The 22,959-nt window shown below is 44.5% G+C and overlaps 1 protein-coding gene across 14 annotated transcripts in view; it reads left to right on the top strand.

Annotated features, from left to right (window-relative positions):
- Positions 1–22,959, top strand: part of LOC109905169 (peripheral plasma membrane protein CASK) — a 211,574-nt gene that overhangs the window by 83,197 nt on the left and 105,418 nt on the right. For all 14 annotated transcript variants that reach the window (XM_031800690.1, XM_031800747.1, XM_031800735.1 and 11 more), the window contains exons 2-3: positions 2,868–2,980; positions 22,590–22,695. In XM_031800690.1, the coding sequence (XP_031656550.1) occupies positions 2,868–2,980; positions 22,590–22,695 (219 nt within the window). The remainder of the gene's footprint in view (positions 1–2,867; positions 2,981–22,589; positions 22,696–22,959) is intronic.

The raw sequence follows: 22,959 nt of genomic DNA, 5'->3' as shown, positions 1-22,959 counted from the left end.
TCTGACACCATTGGTGAGATGAGTATCCCACTTCTGACACCATTGGTGAGATGAGTATCCCACTTCTGACACCATTGGTGAGATGAGTATCCCACTTCTGACACCATTGGTGAGATGAGTATCCCACTTCTGACACCATTGGTGAGATTAGTATCTCACTTCTGACACCATTGGTGAGATTAGTATCCCACTTCTAACACCATTGGTGAGATGAGTATCCCACTTCTGACACCATTGGTGAGATGAGTATCCCACTTCTGACACCATTGGTGAGATGAGTATCCCACTTCTGACACCATTGGTGAGGTGAGTATCCCACTTCTGACACCATTGGTGAGATGAGTATCCCACTTCTGACACCATTGGTGAGATGAGTATCCCACTTCTGACACCATTGGTGAGATGAGTATCCCACTTCTGACACCATTGGTGAGATGAGTATCCCACTTCTGACACCATTGGTGAGATGAGTATCCCACTTCTGACACCATTGGTGAGATGAGTATCCCACTTCTGACACCATTGGTGAGATGAGTATCCCACTTCTGACACCATTGGTGAGATGAGTATCCCACTTCTGACACCATTGGTGAGATGAGTATCCCACTTCTGACACCATTGGTGAGATGAGTATCCCACTTCTGACACCATTGGTGAGATGAGTATCTCACTTCTGACACCATTGGTGAGATGAGTATCCCACTTCTGACACCATTGGTGAGATGAGTATCCCACTTCTGACACCATTGGTGAGATGAGTATCCCACTTCTGACACCATTGGTGAGATGAGTATCTCACTTCTGACACCATTGGTGAGATGAGTATCCCACTTCTGACACCATTGGTGAGATGAGTATCCCACTTCTGACACCATTGGTGAGATGATTATCCCACTTCTGATCGTTCAAAACATGTTTACAAAGAGAACTATACCTAGCGACACAAAACAAAAGATTTTGCGTGCACAAACCAATTTCCGTCGACCCACAACAAACTCATGTTTCTTCTCATTACATGTCATCTACAATAATCAAGAGGGCATCTCTAACCCATATGATTATCAATAAATACATGTGCTACTCATAAACTGTTCCATAAACAATGTCAGGTCATTTATACTAGGCATCTCTTTAGATGAGTGACAGAGATGATAGATAAGTGACAGAGATGATAGATAAATGACAGAGATGATAGATAAGTGACAGAGATGATAGATAAATGACAGAGATGATAGATAAATGACAGAGATGATAGATAAATGACAGAGATGATAGATAAATGACAGAGATGATAGGACGATCATCACAGGGGTACTGCAGATACATTTATACAATAATTGTTCATGAATTTATGAGCTGTTAATTTGTTCTGTCCTGTATACAATGGTGTAAAGTACTTAAGTACAAGTCATTTAAAGTACTACTTAATTCGTTTTTTGTGGTATCTGTACATTATTTTACTATTTATATTTTTGACAACTTTTACTTTTACATCACTATATATTCCTAAAGAAATTACTCCATACATTTTACTTGACACCCAAAAGTACTCGTTATATTTTGAATGCTGAGCAGGACAGAAAAATGGTCCAATTCACGCACTTGTCAAGAAAACATCCCTGGTCATCCCTTCTGCCTCTGATCTGATGGTCTCACTAAACACACATGCTTCATTTGTAGATTATGTCTGTGTTGGAGTGAGCCCCTGGTTATCCATTCATTTTAAAAACAAGAAAATGTGGCCAACTGCTTTGCTTAAAATAAGGAATTTGAAATGATTTATACTTCTACTTTGACTTTTGATACTTAAGTATATTTTAAACCAAATACTTTTAGACTTTTACTCAAGTAGTATTTTCCTGGGCGACTTTTACTTGAGTCATTTTTCTATTAAGGTATCTTTACTTTTACTATGAGATGCTAATGTGTTCTGTCCTGTATAAAAGGTATGAGATGTTAATGTGTTCTGTCCTGTATAAAGGTATGAGATGTTAATGTGTTCTGTCCTGTATAAAGGTATGAGATGTTAATGTGTTCTGTCCTGTATAAAGGTATGAGATGTTAATGTGTTCTGTCCTGTATAAAAGGTATGAGATGTTAATGTGTTCTGTCCTGTATAAAGGTATGAGATGTTAATGTGTTCTGTCCTGTATAAAGGTATGAGATGTTAATGTGTTCTGTCCTGTATAAAGGTATGAGATGTTAATGTGTTCTGTCCTGTATAAAGGTATGAGATGTTAATGTGTTCTGTCCTGTACAAAAGGTATGAGATGTTAATGTGTTCTGTCCTGTATAAAGGTATGAGATGTTAATGTGTTCTGTCCTGTATAAAAGGTATGAGATGTTAATGTGTTCTGCCCTGTATAAAAGGTATGAGATGTTAATGTGTTCTGTCCTGTATAAAGGTATGAGATGTTAATGTGTTCTGTCCTGTATAAAGGTATGAGATGTTAATGTGTTATGTCCTGTATAAAAGGTATGAGATGTTAATGTGTTCTGTCCTGTATAAAAGGTATGAGATGTTAATGTGTTCTGTCCTGTATAAAGGTATGAGATGTTAATGTGTTCTGTCCTGTATAAAGGTATGAGATGTTAATGTGTTCTGTCCTGTATAAAGGTATGAGATGTTAATGTGTTCTGTCCTGTATAAAAGGTATGAGATGTTAATGTGTTCTGTCCTGTATAAAGGTATGAGATGTTAATGTGTTCTGTCCTGTATAAAGGTATGAGATGTTAATGTGTTCTGTCCTGTATAAAAGGTATGAGATGTTAATGTGTTCTGTCCTGTATAAAGGTATGAGATGTTAATGTGTTCTGTCCTGTATAAAAGGTATGAGATGTTAATGTGTGCATTCTGTCATGTGCAGGGGTCCATTCAGTGTGGTACGAAGATGTATCAACAGAGACGCAGGACAGCAGTTTGCTGTGAAGATCGTAGACGTGGCCCAGTTTACCTCCAGCCCTGGTCTCAGCACAGAGGGTGAGAGAGCACACACACACACACACACACACACACACACACACACACACACACACACACACACAATTTATCCTTCTCTCCGTTGTGTGTGGATGCTGATGGTTATAGAGGCAAACATGTACACACATCAGCTGTCTGTGTCTGTGTCTGTGTCTGTGTCTGTGTCTGTGTCTGTGTGTGTGTGTGTGTGTGTGTGTGTGTGTGTGTGTGTGTGTGTGTGTGTGTGTGTGTGTGTGTGTGTGTGTGTGTGTGTGTGTGTGTGTGTGTGTGTGTGTGTGTCGGTTCTCCCAATGTCCTCCCTCTGATCTGGTACTCCTAATAACCCTTTACCTCCGCGCCTGAGGTAGAAACTATCACACAAGACATTTTGATAGTTCAGTTATCTTTTGTAAAAACAACCACAAAGAGCTCAGTGAGTCGTGAAATGATGTCTGCACGAAGCACTAGACTCTCCACACTGACCTCCGAGAGACAGACAGACAGACAGACAGACAGACAGACAGACAGACAGACAGACAGACAGACAGACAGACAGACAGACAGACAGACAGACAGACAGACAGACAGACAGACAGACAGACAGACAGACAGACAGACAGACAGACAGACAGACAGACAGACAGACAGACAGAGAGTTCTATCTATCTGTTCTATCTGTGTTTTAAGAGGGGAAGATTGCAGGGTTCAATCTCGGTGAAGTCCATGGCCTGTAGATACTATAGCTTCCACCTCTCATTATGATTTATCTTCCTTTTCTTGGCTCAAGCATGCACATTCCTATCCACCCACACACACACGCACACACACACACACACACACACGCACACGCACACACACGCACACACACACGCACACACACACACACACACACACACACAGAGCCAATTGAGTGTAAATTGACAGCAGTGTTTCTTTGCATGACTGTCTACCACACACAGAGGCAGGCAACTGATGGCATCTCATCAGCAATGGAGAATCATACTGATTGTTCCCTTCCCCTTCCAGATCTACATTATATTACATTATTATATATTATATTACATTATCACTTTGTTCTGCCTAACCATTGGCTCTACCGCTGCAAATTATACTTAGTGACCGTTACACTTACCTTCTATGAGAACAGAGAGAAAGACGGACAGACGGATGAACGGACAAACAGACGGACTGACAGGAAGTCTGTCTCCAGTATGTATATGGGGACAGACAGACACATGGAGGGAGGGAGGGAGGTGGATAAAGAGACAGTCAGAGAGAATGGTGTGAGAGGGAGTGAGAGAAAGGAAGGGAAAGAAAGAGAGAGAAAGACAGAAGTTCTGTGAGATCTTTCTGTGCTCTATTGAGGCTGTCTGGTGAGACGGTTCTTTCTGTGCTCTATTGAGGCTGTCTGGTGAGACGGTTCTTTCTGTGCTCTACTGAGACTGTCTAGTGAGACTGTTATTTCTGTACTCTATTGAGGCTGTCTAGTGAGACTGTTCTTTCTGTGCTCTATTGAGGCTATCTAGTGACACTGTACTTTCTGTGCTCAATTGAGGCTGTCTAGTCAATCAATCAATTAAATGTATTTATATAACCCTTCTTATGTCAGCTGATGTCACAAAGTGCTGTACAGGAACCCATCCTAAAACCCCAAACAGCAAAAGCAATGCACGGTGGCTAGGAAAAACTCCCTAGCAAGGCCGGAACCTAGGAAGAGACCTAGAGAGGAACCAGGCTATGAGGGGTGGCGAATCCTCTTCTGGCTGTGTCGCGTGGAGATTATAACAGAACATGGCCAAGATGTTCAAATGCTCATAGATAACCAGCAAGGTCAAATAATAATAATCACAGTAGTTGTCGAGGGTGCAACAAGTCAGCACCTCAGGAGTAAATGTCAGTTGGCTTTACATAGCCAATCATTCAGAGTATCTCTACCGCTCCTTCTGTCTCTAGAGAGTTGAAAACAGCAGGTCTGGGACAAGGTAGCACGTTCGGTGAACAGGTCAGGTTTCCATAGCCTCAGGCAGCAGCAGCACGACCAGGTGGACTGGGGACAGCAAGGAGTCATCAGGCCAGGTAGTCCTGAGGCATGGTCCTAGGGCTCAGGTCCTCTGAGAGAGAGAAATAAATAATGAAAGTAAGAGAGAAAGAAAGAAAGAATGAAAGAAAGAAAGAGAGAATTAGAGAGAGCATACTTAAATTCAGACAGGACACCAGATAAGACAGGAGAAATACTCCAGATATAACAGACTGACCCTAACCCCCCGACACAAACTATTGCAGCATATATACTGGAGGCTGAGACAGGAGGAAGACACTGTGGCCCCATCCGACGATACCCCCGGACAGGGCCAAACAGGCAGGATATAACCCCACCCACTTTGCCAAAGCACAGCCCCCACACCACTACAGGTATATCTTCAACCACCAACTGACTATCCTGAGACACGGCCGAGTATAGCCCACAAAGATCTCCCCCACAGCACGAACCTAAGGGGGGGGCGCCAACCCAGACAGGAAGATCACGTCAGTGACTCAACCCACTCAAGTGACGCTCCCCTCCTAGGGACGGCATGGAAGAGCACCAGTAAGCCAGTGACTCACTCCCTGTAATAGGGTTAGAGGCAGAGAATCCCAGTGGAGAGAGGGGAACCGGCCAGGCGTAGACAGCAAGGGAGGTTCGTTGCTCCAGTGCCTTTCCATTCACCTTCACACTCCTGGGCCAGACTACATTCAATCATAGGACCTACTGAAGAGATGAGTCTTCAATAAAGACTTAAAGGTTGAGAGCGAGTGTGCGTCTCTCACATGGATAGGCAGACCATTCCATAAAAATGGAGCTCTATAGGAGAAAGCCATGCCTTCAGCTGTTTGCTTAGAAATTCTAGGGTCAGTTAGGAGGCCTGCGTCTTGTGACTGTAGCATACGTGTAGGTATGTACAGCAGGACCAAATTGGAAAGATAGGTAGGAGCAAGCCCATGTAATGCTTTGTAGGTTAGCAGTAAAACCTTGAAATCAGCCCTAGCCTTAACAGGAAGCCAGTGTAGAGTAAGATGATCACATTTTTTGGTTCTAATCAAGATTCTAGTAGCCTTGTTTAGCACTAACTGAAGTGAATTCAGTGCTTTATCCAGATAGCAGGAAAGTAGAGCATTGAAGTAGTCTAACCTAGAAGTGACAAAAGCATGGATACATTTTTCTGCATAATTTTTGGACAGAAAGTTTCTGATTTTTGCAATGTTACATAGATGGAAAAAAGCTGTCCTTGAAACAGTCTGGATATGTTTGTCAAAAGAGAGATCAGGGTCCAGAGTAACGCCAAGGTCCTAACAAGAAGCTTAACATCTTGTTAATCCAGCCGCTGTGTCAGATTTCAAAAAGGCTTTATGGCGAAAGCAAACCATGCGATTATCTGAGGATGCCCCGCATACAATCACATGAAAGTCATATTTCAACCTGGCAGATGTGCCACAAAAGTCAGAAATAGCGATAAAATGAATGCCTTACCTTTGAAGATCTTCTTCAGTTGGCAGTCACTACAAAAGTCTAATGGTTTTAAATGACTGTTTTGTATTGTCTGGAAACTCACTTGTAGAATTCGCTTGCAGTCGGTCTCTTAAAAAGAGAAGCCGTGCAAGGTTATTAAACAGAGGTGCCTAGTTATTCTTCTTTTGTTGATATCAGGTAACGTGGCCCAGACATGCAATGTCTCCAAACCCCCTCTGATTTTAAATCTGTTTTTGGTATTTTTCATTTAAATGTATGCAGCCTGTTGTCAAAAATGTATGGAGTTAGGATTTGGGCTAAATCAACTGATGCAATTGTGTTTTCTGAAACCTGACTCAGCAAGTCTGATCTTGATAAGGATATTTGTATATATGGTTGCAATGTGTATCGCACTGATCGAGTTAAGAAAGGTGGGGGTGTGGCTATATATGTAAAAACGAAATTCCCTTTAAATGTGGCAAAGTCTGAAACTATTTGTAAACAGTTGAAATTTTTTGCTTTGAATATTAAGGTTTCAAAAGGTCTCTCTATAACTGTGATTGGCTGTTATAGACCCCCCTCTGCTCTCTAAAACTGTGATTGGCTGTTATAGACCTCCCCTCTGCTCTCTATAACTGTGATTGGCTGTTATAGACCCCCCTCTGCTTTCGGTGATGCATTTTCTTCTCTGATGCACCTTATGTCTAAATTTCTTTCCAGTGAAATTATCTTGATTGGTGATCTCAACTGGTGTTGGTTCAAGCCGGTGTCTGATGATTTAAGAATGTTTTGTAATTCTATGAATCTTACCCAGTTGATTAACTCACCCACTCGCCCAAATCTTAAATGCCCAGATAAATCTACCCTGATTGACAAATGTTCCACATAAATATTCTGAGGTTGGTGTTTTTTGTAATGATTTAAGTGACTATTGTGCTGTTGTTGCTGTTAGAAATACTAAGGTTCCTAAGACAAACCCACGTTTTATTCGTAAGAGAAATGTGAAGTGTTTTAATGAGCAGGCTTTCTTTCATGATTTGTTTTATTTTGACTGGAGTGAGATTGAGTTTATCCCTGATGTGGAAACTGACTGGAAATTCTTTCATTATGGATTCTTCCAAATAGTAAACAAACATGCCCCATTCTGCAGGTTCAGGGTTAAAGGGCAGGATAATCCATGGTTTTCTTCTGAGCTGTCTTGTATTATTCACAACCGTAATCTAGCCTGGGCTAAAGCAAGAAAATCATGTTCTGATGCTGATTGGCTTATTTTTAGGCAGTTACGAAACAAGTGTTCTTTTCTTCTCAGGAAGGCCAAGTCTGAATATTTTATGTCTGTTACCACTGATAACCAGAATGACCCTAGAAAGTTTTGGAAGGATATTAAGTCTATGTTTGGTAATAGTAATGTTAATGAATTACTGTCATGTGTTTTGAAGGACTATGTTGCTGTATATGACAAAACTGAAATACTGAATTGTTTCAATGAGCACTTTATCATCTGGTAGGCTGTTTGATTCAGTGTCCTTTGTCTCTGTACAACCCTGTGTGGATGAACCAGTGTCCTTTGTCTCTGTACAACCCTGTGTGGATGAACCAGTGTCCTTTGTCTCTGTACAACCCTGTGTGGATGAACCAGTGTCCTTTGTCTCTGTACAACCCTGTGTGGATGAACCAGTGAGAGCTGGTCAAACTTTTAGCTTTTTGCCATTCTCAGTGCAGGTGGTACATAAAGCCCTGAAATCCTTAGATCAGAGAAAGCATGCAGGTCCTGATCATTTGGAACCCTGCTTTTTAAATCTGGCAGCTGATTTCATAGCTGACCCACTTACATATCTGTTCAATCTAACCCTGGAATGTAATGAAATTCCAAAGATTTGGAAATCAGCATTTGTCCTACCACTTTTAAAAGGGGGAGATCCAATTCTTTTAAATAATTATAGGCCAATCTCAAAGCTGTCACCCCTGGTGAAAATACTTGAAACCCTTGTGAGTGAACAGCTAAAATAGTTGTTATTTACTAACTCTATTTTATCAATGTACCAATCAGGCTTCAGGAAGAAGCATTTCACAATTACAGCAGCTGTCACGACTTCCGCCGAAGTTGGCTCCCCTGCCTGTTCGGGCGGTGCTCGGCGGTCGTTGTCACCGGCCTACTAGAAGGTGGCTCCCCTGCCTGTTCGGGCGGTGCTCGGCGGTCGTTGTCACCGGCCTACTAGAAGGTGGCTCCCCTGCCTGTTCGGGCGGTGCTCGGCGGTCGTTGTCACCGGCCTACTAGAAGGTGGCTCCCCTGCCTGTTCGGGCGGGGCTCGGCGGTCGTTGTCACCGGCCTACTAGAAGGTGGCTCCCCTGCCTGTTCGGGCGGTGCTCGGCGGTCGTTGTCACCGGCCTACTAGAAGGTGGCTCCCCTGCTGAAACAGGAAAGGGCCTTCCCCAAACTGTTGCCACAAAGTTGGAAGCACGGAATGGTCTAGCATGTCATTGTATACTGTGGCATTAAGATTTCTCTTCACTGGAACTAAGGGGCCTAGACCTAACCATGAAAAACAGCCCCAGACCATTATTCCTCCCCCACCAAACTTTACAGTTGGCATTATGCATTGGGTCAGGTAGTGTACTCCTGGCATCCTCCAAAGCTTCATTCATCACTCCAGAGAACAGGTTTCCACGGCTCCAGAATTCAATGGCGGCAAGCTTTACACCACTCCAGCCGAGAGCTGGTATTGTGCAATGGTGATGTTAGGCTTGTGTGCAATGGTGATGTTAGGCTTGTGTGCGGCTGCTCGGCCACGGAAACCATTTCATGAAGCTCCCAACGAACAGTTATTGTGCTGACATTGCTTGAAGAGGCAATTTGGATCTCGGTAGTGAGTGTCGCAACCGAGGACATACCATTTTTACGAGCTATGTGCTTCAGCACTCGGCGGTTCCATTCTGTGAGCTTGTGTGGCCTACCACTTTGTGGCTGAGCCGTTGTTGCTCCAAGACATTTCCGCTTCACAATAGCAGCACTTAGAGTTGACCGGGGCAGCTCTAGCAGAGAATAAATTTGACAAACTGACTTGTTGGAAAGGTGGCATCCTCTGACGGTGCCATGTTGAAAGTCACTGAGCTCTCAGTAAGGCCATTCTACTGCCAATGTTTGTCTATGTAGATTGCATGGCTGTGTGCTCAATTTTATTCACCTTTTAGCAATGGGTGTTGCTGAATTTGAAGGGGTGTCCACATACTTTTTTATACTTTTCTAGAGAAACACTGCTCCATTCTGAGAGCCAGTCTGGCATAACATTTCCATACAGAGAAAATGTAAAAGTTTTGAAAATATTTTTAAAAAATGTTATTATTCTCATCATTTTTACTACTAGTGTTATTTATTACTTCGGTAGTGATTTATGCAAATGAGCCATCTGTGCATGCTGTAAAAATTTGCTGTCAGGTTAAGTGGCTTTCTAAGTCTGCATGACTGTTTGAGTTTAGCTTCTCTTTCTACCACATATCACAGTCAAGCCCCTACAAACACCTTGTGAACGAGGGATCATGTATCCTGCTTCACAGAGGAGAAATATCTACCAGAGCCAGGGATTTATGTCATCCTAACGTTCTCATTAAGCGAGTGATGAAAACAGAGGGATGGAAAACGACAGAGAAAAACAGAAATAAATCTGAAATTAATCTTCCATTTCTCTCCATCACCATCCATCTCCTTTATATCCCATCACAAGCCTTGGCTCGAGCGCTGGGAAATCTATCAACCGTACACACACACACACACACACACACACACACACACACACACGTGATGGCAGCAACACTGTTCCCTTTGGTGATTTTATATTTTAAATTTTTCACATGATGGTAGAAAAGAGAACAGTTACACTGTGATCATCTTTAATACAGGAGCAGAGACACACAACGCTGCACAGAGCCTAGGGACAGGCCAAAAAGACCCAGACAGGGCGTGGCCCAGTGATCGACCCAGCAGGGGTCTCACACACAACGCTGCACAGAGCCTAGGGACAGGCCAAATGGACCCAGACAGGGCGTGGCCCAGTGATCGACCCAGCAGGGGTCTCACACACAACGCTGCACAGAGCCTAGGGACAGGCCAAAAGGACCCAGACAGGGCGTGGCCCAGTGATCGACCCAGCAGGGGTCTCACACACAACGCTGCACAGAGCCTAGGGACAGGCCAAATGGACCCAGACAGGGCGTGGCCCAGTGATCGACCCAGCAGGGGTCTCACACACAACGCTGCACAGAGCCTAGGGACAGGCCAAAAGGACCCAGACAGGGCGTGGCCCAGTGATCGACCCAGCAGGGGTCTCACACACAACGCTGCACAGAGCCTAGGGACAGGCCAAAAGGACCCAGACAGGGCGTGGCCCAGTGATCGACCCAGCAGGGGTCTCACACACAACGCTGCACAGAGCCTAGGGACAGGCCAAATGGACCCAGACAGGGCGTGGCCCAGTGATCGACCCAGCAGGGGTCTCACACACAACGCTGCACAGAGCCTAGGGACAGGCCAAAAGGACCCAGACAGGGCGTGGCCCAGTGATCGACCCAGCAGGGGTCTCACACACAACGCTGCACAGAGCCTAGGCACAGGCCAAAAGGACCCAGACAGGGCGTGGCCCAGTGATCGACCCAGCAGGGGTCTCACACACAACGCTGCACAGAGCCTAGGGACAGGCCAAAAGGACCCAGACAGGGCATGGCCCAGTGATCGACCCAGCAGGGGTCTCACACACAACGCTGCACAGAGCCTAGGGACAGGCCAAAAGGACCCAGACAGGGCGTGGCCCAGTGATCGACCCAGCAGGGGTCTCACACACAACGCTGCACAGAGCCTAGGGACAGGCCAAATGGACCCAGACAGGGCGTGGCCCAGTGATCAACCCAGCAGGGGTCACACACACACACACACACAACGCTGCACAGAGCCTAGGGACAGGCCAAAAGGACCCAGACAGGGCGTGGCCCAGTGATCGACCCAGCAGGGGTCTCACACACAACGCTGCACAGAGCCTAGGGACAGGACAAAAGGACCCAGACAGGGAGTGGCCCAGTGATCGACCCAGCAGGGGTCTCACACACACACAACTCTGCACAGAGCCTAAGGACAGGCCAAAAGGACCCAGACAGGGCGTGGCCCGGTGATCGACCCAGCAGGGGTCTCACACACACAACTCTGCACAGAGCCTAGGGACAGGCCAAAAGGACCCAGACAGGGAGTGGCCCAGTGATCGACCCAGCAGGGGTCTCACACACAACGCTGCACAGAGCCTAGGGACAGGCCAAAAGGACCCAGACAGGGGATGGCCCAGTGATCGACCCAGCAGGGGTCTCACACACAACGCTGCACAGAGCCTAGGGACAGGCCAAAAGGACCCAGACAGGGCGTGGCCCAGTGATCGACCCAGCAGGGGTCTCACACACAACGCTGCACAGAGCCTAGGGACAGGACAAAAGGACCCAGACAGGGAGTGGCCCAGTGATCGACCCAGCAGGGGTCTCACACACACACAACTCTGCACAGAGCCTAAGGACAGGCCAAAAGGACCCAGACAGGGCGTGGCCCGGTGATCGACCCAGCAGGGGTCTCACACACACAACTCTGCACAGAGCCTAGGGACAGGCCAAAAGGACCCAGACAGGGAGTGGCCCAGTGATCGACCCAGCAGGGGTCTCACACACACGCACACACACAACTCTGCACAGAGCCTAGGGACAGGCCAAAAGGACCCAGACAGGGCGTGGCCCAGTGATCGACCCAGCAGGGGTCTCACACACACAACTCTGCACAGAGCCTAGGGACAGGCCAAAAGGACCCAGACAGGGTGTGGCCCAGTGATTGATCGGCCAGCAAGGGTCTCACACACTAATGTATAGCTTTCCTACACACACACACATTCTCTCTGTTTACAAACACACATTTGGCTCACATGTAACTCAGTCAAGCAGTGAAATCACATTTAAATAACTGATTTAAAAAAACTACACCTTATGGAACAGTGTAGGGACACACACACACACACACACTTATATTTCAATATCGTTATTTTTTTGTAGTATTGATTTCGTATTGTAGATATGTATTGGTAGAGTAGTGGTGTAATAATGTGTTGTATTGTAGCTATATAGTGGTAGAGTAGTGGTGTAATAATGTATTGTAGATATATAGTGGTAGAGTAGTGGTGTAATAATGTATTGTAGATATATAGTGGTAGAGTAGTGGTGTAATAATGTGTTGTATTGTAGCTATATAGTGGTAGAGTAGTGGTGTAATAATGTATTGTAGATATATAGTGGTAGAGTAGTGGTGTAATAATGTATTGTAGATATATAGTGGTAGAGTAGTGGTGTAATAATGTATTGTATTGTAGATATATAGTGGTAGAGTAGTGGTGTAATAATGTGTTGTATTGTAGATATATAGTGGTAGAGTAGTGGTGTAATAATGTATTGTAGATATGTAGTGGTAGAGTAGTGGTGTAATAATGTGTTGTATTGTAGATATATAGTGGTAGAGTAGTGGTGTAATAATGTATTGTATTATAGATATATAGTGGTAGAGTAGTGATGTAATAATGTGTTGTATTGTAGATATATAGTGGTAGAGTAGTGGTGTAATAATGTATTGTATTATAGATATATAGTGGTAGAGTAGTGATGTAATAATGTGTTGTATTGTAGATATGTAGTGGTAGAGTAGTGGTGTAATAATGTGTTGTAGATATGTAGTGGTAGAGTAGTGGTGTAATAATGTATTGTATTGTAGATACAGTGCCTTGCGAAAGTATTCGGCCACCTTGAACTTTGCGACCTTTTGCCACATTTCAGGCTTCAAACATAAAGATATAAAACTGTATTTTTTTGTGAAGAATCAACAACAAGTGGGACACAATCATGAAGTGGAACGACATTCATTGGATATTTCAAACGTTTTTAACAAATCAAAAACCCCAAAATTGGGCGTGCAAAATTATTCAGAGAGAGAGAACCAGATAGATTCATCACTTTCCATCCACCCCTCCCTCCCCCCCTCTCTTTCCCTCCTTCCCTCTCCAGGTGGTAGCTAGTAGTAATTGTACCTGGTGTCTAGAGCTCTCAGTGTGATACCTTGTGTAGCAGGGCCTGTCTCTGCTGCCCCTCCAGAGCAGGCAACCACTACCAGCAGGAGAAAAATCACACACACCCAGGCACACACACACACATGTACACACACACATACACTGAGAGTTCCGGTCCCCCTCCAGAGCAGGCAACGACTACCAGCAGGAGAAAAATCACGCGCATGCACACATGCACGCATGCACACATGCACACACACACACACACACACACACACACACTGAGAGTTCCGGTCCCCCTCCAGAGCAGGCATTGACTCCCAGCTGGAGTAACAGGGACCCCCGTTTGAGATCACATCTTTCTCTCTCTCCCCACGGCTCTCTATCTCCCTCTTCCTCCCCTGTCCTCTTCCTCCCCCGTCCTCTCCTCCCCCGTCCTCTCCCCTGTCCTCTCCCCCCCTGTCCTCTCCTCCCTCGTCCTGTCCTCCCCTGTCCTCTCCCCCCCTGTCCTCCCCTGTCCTCTCCTCCCCTGTCCTCTCCCCCCCTGTCCTCTCCCCCCCTGTCCTCTCCCCCCTGTCCTCTCCTCCCATCTGCTTCAACTTGAACATGATGCTGTTTTACATTCCTCCTGCAGTTTGCATGTGTGTGTCAAAGATATACTGAGGTTTGGACTTTCCTCCTGGGTCTTCCTCTGGCTTTGTAGAAAGTACATGGTCTAGGACATGGTCTGTAGAATGTGATCTATCTCCTTTCCTCCCTCTCTCCCAACCCTCTCTCCATCCCCCTCCCTCCCTCCATCCCCCTCCCTCCCACCCCTTCCCTCCATCCCCCTCCCTCTCTCCCCCTCCCTCCCACCCCTTCCCTCCCTCCCAACACTCACTCCCAACACTCCCTCCCTCTCACTCTCTCCCTCCATTCCCCCCTTCCCTCCCTCTCTCCCCCATCTCTCCCAACACTCCCTCCCTCCCTCTCACTCTCTCCCTCCATCCCCCTCCCTCCCACCCCTTCCCTCCCTCTCTCCCAACACTCCCTCCCACTCTCTCCCTCCATCCCCCTCCCTCCCACCCACCCCTTCCCTCCCTCTCTCCCCCATATCTCCCTCCCTCCCTTCCTTCCCTCTCACTCTCTCCCTCCATACCCCTCCCTCCCACCCACCCCTTCCCTCCCTCTCTCCCCATCTCTCCCTCCCTCCCACTCTCTCCCTCCATCCCCCTCCCTCCCTCCCACCCCTTCCCTCCCTCTCTCCCTCCCTCCCTCTCTTCCTCCTCATTTTCATTCATTTCATCTCTTTCATTCAACCACACTTATGCAATCTCTCTCTTTTTCCCTCTCTCCCTCCCTCCTCATTCATCAGCAGCCATTCATTGCCTCTCTTCTGAGGTTAGCTGTACTGCTGATGCAGTGATCTGAGAATCATTTCCATTCGGTCACTTCCAGCGCATGCACACACACACACACACACACACACACACGCACACGCACACGCACACGCACACGCACACGCACACACGCACACACGCACACACGCACACACGCACACACGCACACACACATCGTCCTGAGAGCTACAGTTTCACTGGGAGCTAAAGACACAGTTTTTCTTTCTGTATGTAAGCATTAGTTAAGCAACGTCGGTGAAGGCTAGCCGCTATGCTAGCAGTATGGGTCATTCTCTTAGGACAAACACTCCCAACTATCGCTGATAGTTTTGTTATATCTGTATTTTTTGTTCAATAAGATCACTGCTATTGAAGATGTGAACCGGTTTGAGTAGAAGGCCTATGAAGAATGTGATGAAATTATGTTTAAATAAAATATCAACTAGTTAATTGGTTATGTGCACCCCTACTCATTGTGGCTATGGTTTAGTCCAGCTGTATTTCTACCTGGCTGCAAGAGTTCTGTAAGCTTGAAAGGGGAGAGTGGCACGTGGATCGTATTTGTTTTCCACACTACCTGTAGCCCGTTACCTACAGATGTAGGATCTTAATAAGGATCTGTGTTCCGTCAACGGGACTGTTGTAAATCATGCAGCGCGTGATGTCAAGATCGCAGATTTTAGAGAAACAACAAATGTCTCTACATATAAGTGTCTTATATCGTCTGAACGCTTAAATTCTTGTTAATATACCTGCACTGTCCAATTTACTGTAGCTATTACTGTGAAAAAAATGCCATGCTATTGTTTGGGGAGAGCTCCTAACAACAAAACACTTTTTTCATCACGATAGGTTTGATAAATTCACCTCTGAAGGTGAAATGTGTACTTAAATTTTGAAATCTTGCTCTGATTTATCATCCAAAGGGTCCCAGAAATGTGTCGTTTTGTTAGATAAAATCCCTTTTCATATCCTAAAAAGAAAATCTCACCCTAAATGTTGTTTCAACGAGTCAAATCACATTCTTATCTATTCCTCAAAGAGCCAAGAAGGTAACAAGACTTCACTATTTCATTAGGGGTGTAGTACAGTGAGGGGAAAAAAGTATTTGATGCACTGCTGATTTTGTACGTTTGCCCACTGACAAAGAAATTATCAGTCTATAATTTGAATGGTAGGTTTATTTGAACAGTGAGAGACAGAATAACAACAACAAAAATCCAGAAAAACGCATGTCAAAAATGTTATAAATTGATTTGCATTTTAATGAGGGAAATAAGTATTTGACCCCCTCTCAATCAGAAAGATTTCTGGCTCCCAGGTGTCTTTTATACAGGTAACGAGCTGAGATTAGAGCACACTCTTAAAGGGAGTGCTCCTAATCTCAGTTTGTTACCTGTATAAAAGACACCTGTCCACAGAAGCAATCAATCAGATTCCAAACTCTCCACCATGGCCAAGACCAAAGAACTCTCCAAGGATGTCAGGGACAAGATTGTAGACCTACACAAGGCTGGAATGGGCTACAAGACGATCGCCAAGCAGCTTGGTGAGGTGACAACAGTTGGTGCGATTATTCGCAAATGGAAGAAACACAAAATAACTGTCAATCTCCCTCGGCCTGGGGCTCCATGCAAGATCTCACCTTGTGGAGTTGCAATGATCATGAGAACGGTGAGGAATCAGCCCAGAACTACACGGGATGATCTTGTCAATGATCTCAAGGCAGCTGGGACCATAGTCACCAAGAAAACAATTGGTAACACACTACGCCGTGAAGGACTGAAATCCTGCAGCACCCGCAAGGTCCCCCTGCTCAAGAAAGCATATATACATGCCTGTCTGAAGTTTGCCAATGAACATCTGAATGATTCAGAGGACAACTGGGTGAAAGTGTTGCAGCCGGATGAGACCAAAATGGAGCTCTTTGGCATCAACTCAACTCACCATGTTTGGAGGAGGACGAATGCTGCCTATGACCCCAAAAACACCATCCCCACCGTCAATCATGGAGGTGGAAACATTATGCTTTGGGGGTGTTTTTCTGCTAAGGGGAGAGGAGAACTTCACCGCATCAAAGGGACGATGGACAGGGCCATGTACTGTCAATTCTTGGGTGAGAACCTCCTTCCCTCAGCCAGGGCATTGAAAATGGTTCGTGGATGGGTATTCCAGCATGACAATGACCCAAAACACACGGCCAAGGCAACAAAGGAGTGGCTCAAGAAGAAGCACATTAAGGTCCTGGAGTGGCCTAGCCAGTCTCCCGATCTTAATCCCATAGAAAATCTGTGGAGGGAGCTGAAGGTTTGAGTTGCCAAACGTCAGCCTTGAAACCTTAATGACTTGGAGAAGATCTGCAAAGAGGAGTGGGACATTATCCCTCCTGAGATGTGTGCAAACCTGGTGGCCAACTACAAGAAACGTCTGACCTCTGTGATTGCCAACAAGGGGTTTGCCACCAAGTGCAAGTAATGTTTTGCAGAGGGGTCAAATACTTATATTCCCTTATTATAATGCAAATCAATTTATAACATTTTGACTGTAACGGTTCTCTTGTGGTGAAGGAGAGTCAGACCAAAATGTGGCGTGTAGATTGCGATCCATGTTTAATAAACAAACATAAAACACGAATCAATACAAACACTACAAAACAAAGAACGTAATGAACGTAACGAAAACCGAAACAGCCCTATCTGGTGAAAACACAGAGACAGGAACAATCACCCACAAACACACAGTGAAACCCAGGCTACCTAAATATGGTTCCCAATCAGAGACAATGACTAACACCTGCCTCTGATTGAGAACCATATCAGGCCAGACATAGAAATAGACAAACTAGACATGAAACATAGAATGCCCACTCAGCTCACACCCTGACCAACCAAAACATAGAAATATACAAAGTAAACTATGTTCAGGGTGTGACATTGACATGCGTTTTTATGGATTTCTTTGTTGTTATTCTGTCTCTCACTGTTCAAATAAACCTACCATTAAAATCATAGACTGATAATTTCTTTGTCAGTGGGCAAACGTACAAAATCAGCAGGGGATCAAATATTTTTTTCCCTCACTGTATATCCTATAGGACACCATATTTGGTCAGAGGGCTACGCCTTCATGGCACGCCAATGATGCGGGCGCCATTACTTGAATGACTGTACCTTTGTCAAATAAACACCAATCAGGGTCAAACTAAGCTAGCTAGATAGCCAATGAGCTGGGCTTTACGGGAGTATCCATAATCTGTATATGTCGTAAAATGTAGCTACTAACCTTGTACGACGGCATGCCTTTTCATTTTGGACAAAAATGATAAGGATATTCAGAGTTTTGAAGTTATGAAAACTGGTTGTTTTGCAAATGTTGACCTTATAATATGGCTACTAATACTTGGACAAGTATAAAGATTTGACGATATTCTTGCAGAAAAATGGAAAATGAATACGAATGTTTCCTTCACGATTTGCCCAAATGTACCAGGGGACTTCATACTAAAAGTCTTGTTGTTCAGTCATACTTCAAGTTATCCATTTAAAACTTTGCACATACACTGCTGCCATCTTGTGGAGACTAATGGAATTACAACCAGTGTGACGGCTAGAACCCTGACCTTTCTCTTGCATTTCAAAGATGGTGGTAGAAAAAGACTGGTTGTTTTTTTCTTTGCATTTTCTTCTACCAGATATATTGTGTTATATTATCCTACATTCCTTTCTTTCACATTTCCACAAACTTCAAAGTGTTTCTTTTCAAATGGTACCAGGAATATGCATATCCTTGCTTCAGTTAGATTTGGGTATGTCATTTTTGGCGAAAATAGGAAAAAAGGGGCGGATCTTAATCTAAAGCCCTGAAGCAAGGATATGCAGACTCTTGATACCATTTGAAAGGAAACACTTTGAAGTTTGTGGAAATGTAAAAGGAATGTAGGAGAATATAACACAATTTAATGCACCTTACACTTTGCCCTCCTGCTTGTCTGCCCTTAATATCCTTCTCTGTAATGTAACACATATAAACATAAGTACACAGGTACACACAGCCTGCAATCCATTTTGAAGCAACTGGAGGACATTTCACATTCATCAGCAGTGCCAATGTCAGAGTTCCAGGAGAAAGAATGACAGAAACAGGCAATGTGAAAGGAGAGATCAGAGAGACTGTCTTCCTCTCTCACATGTCCCTGTCCTGCTCTGGGAGATGGATGGGAATACTGTGGGCTAAGCCAGGGCTACATGGGATGAAGAGTGTTTCCGGAATGTTGTGACGACTCAGGAGGGCAGACTTCTGGAATAAGTGTTCTCAGTCCCCATAGACAGGAAATAACATACAGTGTGTGTGTGCGGCATGTGTGTGTGTGCGTGCGACGTGTTTGTGTGTGTATTTGCGGCGTGTGTGTGTGTGCGGCATGCAGCAATATTCCCTCCCAGAATAGCTGTTGCCTGGAGGAGAATATCAAGGAAAGTGCCTGCTGTAACGGATGGATGGATGAGGAGAGCAGAGGAGAGGAGAGGGGAAGACGGAAGGTAGAGGGAAGGAGTGGAGATGAGAGAGAAAAGAGGAGAAGAGAGGGGAGGGGATAAGAAGGGAGTAGGAGTATATTGTAGTGGCTGATCTTTCAGGGCTTGTTAGTGTGTCAGTGTGTATGTCTATAGAATAACTATGTCTAACATTCCACTGCTTGAAGAATGAGAAGATAATGCTGTAGATATATGTTTAAAAGGATGGGGCTTAAGCTGCATCCTTGTCTCATCCTCCGGACCCGTGGAAAGAAATGTGTGCGTTTTTTGCCAGTTCTAACCGCACACTTGTTGTTTGTGCACATCGATTTTATAATGTTGTATGTTTTCCCCCCAACACCACTTTCCATCAATTTGTATAGCAGACACTCGTGCCTAATTGAGTCTAAAGCTTTTTTGAAATCAACAAAGCATGAGAACACTTTGCCTTTGTTTGTTTGTCAATTAGGGTGTGCAGGATGAATATGTGGTCTGTCGTACGGTAATTTGGTAAAAAGCCAATTTGACATTTGCTCAGTACATTGTTTTCACTGAGGAAATGTATGAGTCTGCTGTTAATGATAATGCAGAAGATGTTATTTTGGTTGCTGTTGACACATATCCCCGGTAGTTATTAGGGCCAAATTTGTCTCCACTTGTGGATTGTGGTGATCAGTCCTTGGTTCCAAATATTGGGGAAGATGCCAGGGCTGAGGATGATGTTACAGAGTTTAAGTATAGCCAATTGGAATTTGTAGTCTGTATATTTTATCATTTAATTTAGGATACCGTCAACCACACAGACCTTTTTGGGTTGGAGGATTTGTATTTGGTCTTGTAGTTCATTCAATGTAATTGGAGAATCCAGTGTGTTCAGGTAGTCTTTAATAATTGATTCTAAGATTTGTATTTGATCATGTATATCTTTTTGCTGTTTGTTCTTTGTTATAGAGCCAAAAAGATTGGAGAATTGGTTTACCCACACATCTCCATTTTAGATAAACAACAACACGAAGAGTTATCTGTTTAGACGTTTCCAATTTTCCCAGAAGTGGTTAGATTCAATGGATTCTTCAATTAAATTGAGCTGATTTCTGACATGCTGTTCTGTCTCTTGCTCTCTCGCTCTCTCTCTCTCTCTCTGTGTCTCTCTCTGTGTGTCTCTCTCTCTGTGTCTATTTCTCTCTGTGTCTCTCTCTCTCTGTCTCTGTCTCTCTCTGTCTCTCTCTCTGTGTAGCTCTCTCTCTCTCTGTATAACTCTCTCTATGTGTCTCTCTCTCTCTATATGTGTCTCTCTCTCCCAGTAGTATAGTGCAGTGAGTAATCTACTTGATATAAAAGGCTGGAGGTATTTATTCAGGTCTGTTTGGCAAATGGGTCATACATTTAAACGCAGGACAGTAGAGAGAGGGACAGCGAGAGAAAGTGGGGAGGTGGGGACAGAGATGGTGGGGGGGGGACAGAGAGAGGGGGGTAGGTAGAGACAGAGGGAGGAAGATGACATGGTAGGACCTCACATTGGACAGAGGGAAGGAGTGGAGTTACACACGTTCCCAGTTTAGATTAAGCTTCACTTTCCCCTGATGGGGGCACGCGCTCCAGCAGGTGTATCTCACTGATCATCCCTAAAGCCAACACCTCATTTGGCCGCCTTTCGTTCCAGTACTCTGCTGCCTGTGACTGGAACGAATTGCAAAAATCGCTGAAGTTGGAGACTTTTATCTCCCTCACCAACTTCAAACATCAGCTATCTGAGCAGCTAACCGATCGCTGCAGCTGTACATAGTCTATTGGTAAATAGCCCACCCTTTTCACCTACCTCATCCCCATACTGTTTTTATTTATTTACTTTTCTGCTCTTCTGCACACCAATATCTCTACCTGTACATGACCATCTGATCTTTTATCACTCCAGTGTTAATCTGCAAAATTGTAATTATTTGCCTACCTCCTCATGCCTTTGGCCATTGTTTTCTACTGTGTTATTGACTTGTTAATTGTTTACTCCATGTGTAACTCTTTGTTGTATGCTCACACTGCTATGCTTTATCTTGGCCAGGTCGCAGTTGTAAATGAGAACTTGTTCTCAACTAGCCTACCTGGTTAAATAAAGGTGAAATAAAAAAATAAATAAAAATTTAAAATAGTGGTTAGAGCATTGGGCCAGTAACCAAAAGGTTGCTAGATTGAATCCCCGAGTTGACAAGGTAAAAATCTGTCGTTCTGCCCCCTGAACAAGACAGTTAACCCACGGATTCCTAGGCTGTCATTGTAAATAAGAATAAGTTCTTAACTGACTTGCCTAATAAATGAAATGACAATAAAAAGCCTCTGATAACTCCGCCTGGCGTTGGCTAGTCTTATCACCAGGCTCTACAGTGAGTCAGTTGCACTGTCACTACTTAGTTTCTACATCAAGCGTCAACTCCATCCCAGACACGCTGCTGTATAAATCATACTCACTTCTGAAAGCACTAGTTATCTGGAAAACCACTATCTGCAAGTGATTGAATCCCTGCTCTCGTCTCTCGTATACATTTTAAAATGTACACACATTTAATCTTCTCAACTGTTTGGCTGCTGTGACCATTCTAACTAGTATCTGAGGAGCCATCTTGGTTTAAGGAGCTTAATAGCTGTTAGAGTTATTCCTTCAATCCATCCTGTTTAGGATGACAGTGCAATACCTCATTTGCATACCTGTTGAAGACTGATGATTTGTTCAAGCATCCTCACTTTCCCCAAAACTCCTCTCTCTCACATGTTAAGCACACTTATTTTCTTTTTCAGATTTGAATATTTATAGAAATGAGCAGGCATGTTTAGTGATCTAGCTTAGTGGAGCACATTGTTATTTCTTCTCTCACTCTTTCCTCGAAGTCAATGTCTCTCACACCCCTCTCTCTCACACCCCTCTCTCTCACACCCATTAATAGTATGTGAGTTCTGTTGCTTTTCTATAGACCATTTTCTGCCACATGAATTCTAACCCCTGACCGCTAACCTCTCTCTCTCTTTCCTCCACAGATCTGAAGAGAGAGGCCAGTATCTGCCACATGAATTCTAACCCCTGACCGCTAACCTCTCTCTCTCTTTCCTCCACAGATCTGAAGAGAGAGGCCAGTATCTGCCACATGAATTCTAACCCCTGACCGCTAACCTCTCTCTCTCTTTCCTCCACAGATCTGAAGAGAGAGGCCAGTATCTGCCACATGCTGAAGCACCCTCACATCGTAGAGCTAGTGGAGACATACAGCTCAGATGGCATGCTCTACATGGTCTTCGAGTTGTGAGTCACAACTTTGTTCCTGTCTATTACACATGCACGTGCATACACTCTCACACTCACTCACTCAATTATACACAGCAACATACATATTCATAGGATATAAGCATTTTTTGCATCTAAAAAGTATTTTATTTCAAATGTGATGAGGTTTAATATGATCAGCTATAATCCGAGGTCTCTCCCATCCCCATCAGTTCAGTCTGTCATGTCGCTGAGCGGTAAACACCACTAGTGGTGTAATCAATGTGACAGTTGGTAATGGAT

The sequence above is a fragment of the Oncorhynchus kisutch genome, linkage group LG2, assembly GCF_002021735.2.
Source record: "Oncorhynchus kisutch isolate 150728-3 linkage group LG2, Okis_V2, whole genome shotgun sequence".
Taxonomy (NCBI): Eukaryota; Metazoa; Chordata; class Actinopteri; order Salmoniformes; family Salmonidae; genus Oncorhynchus; species Oncorhynchus kisutch.
This window is presented reverse-complemented; position numbering and strand designations above follow the sequence as displayed.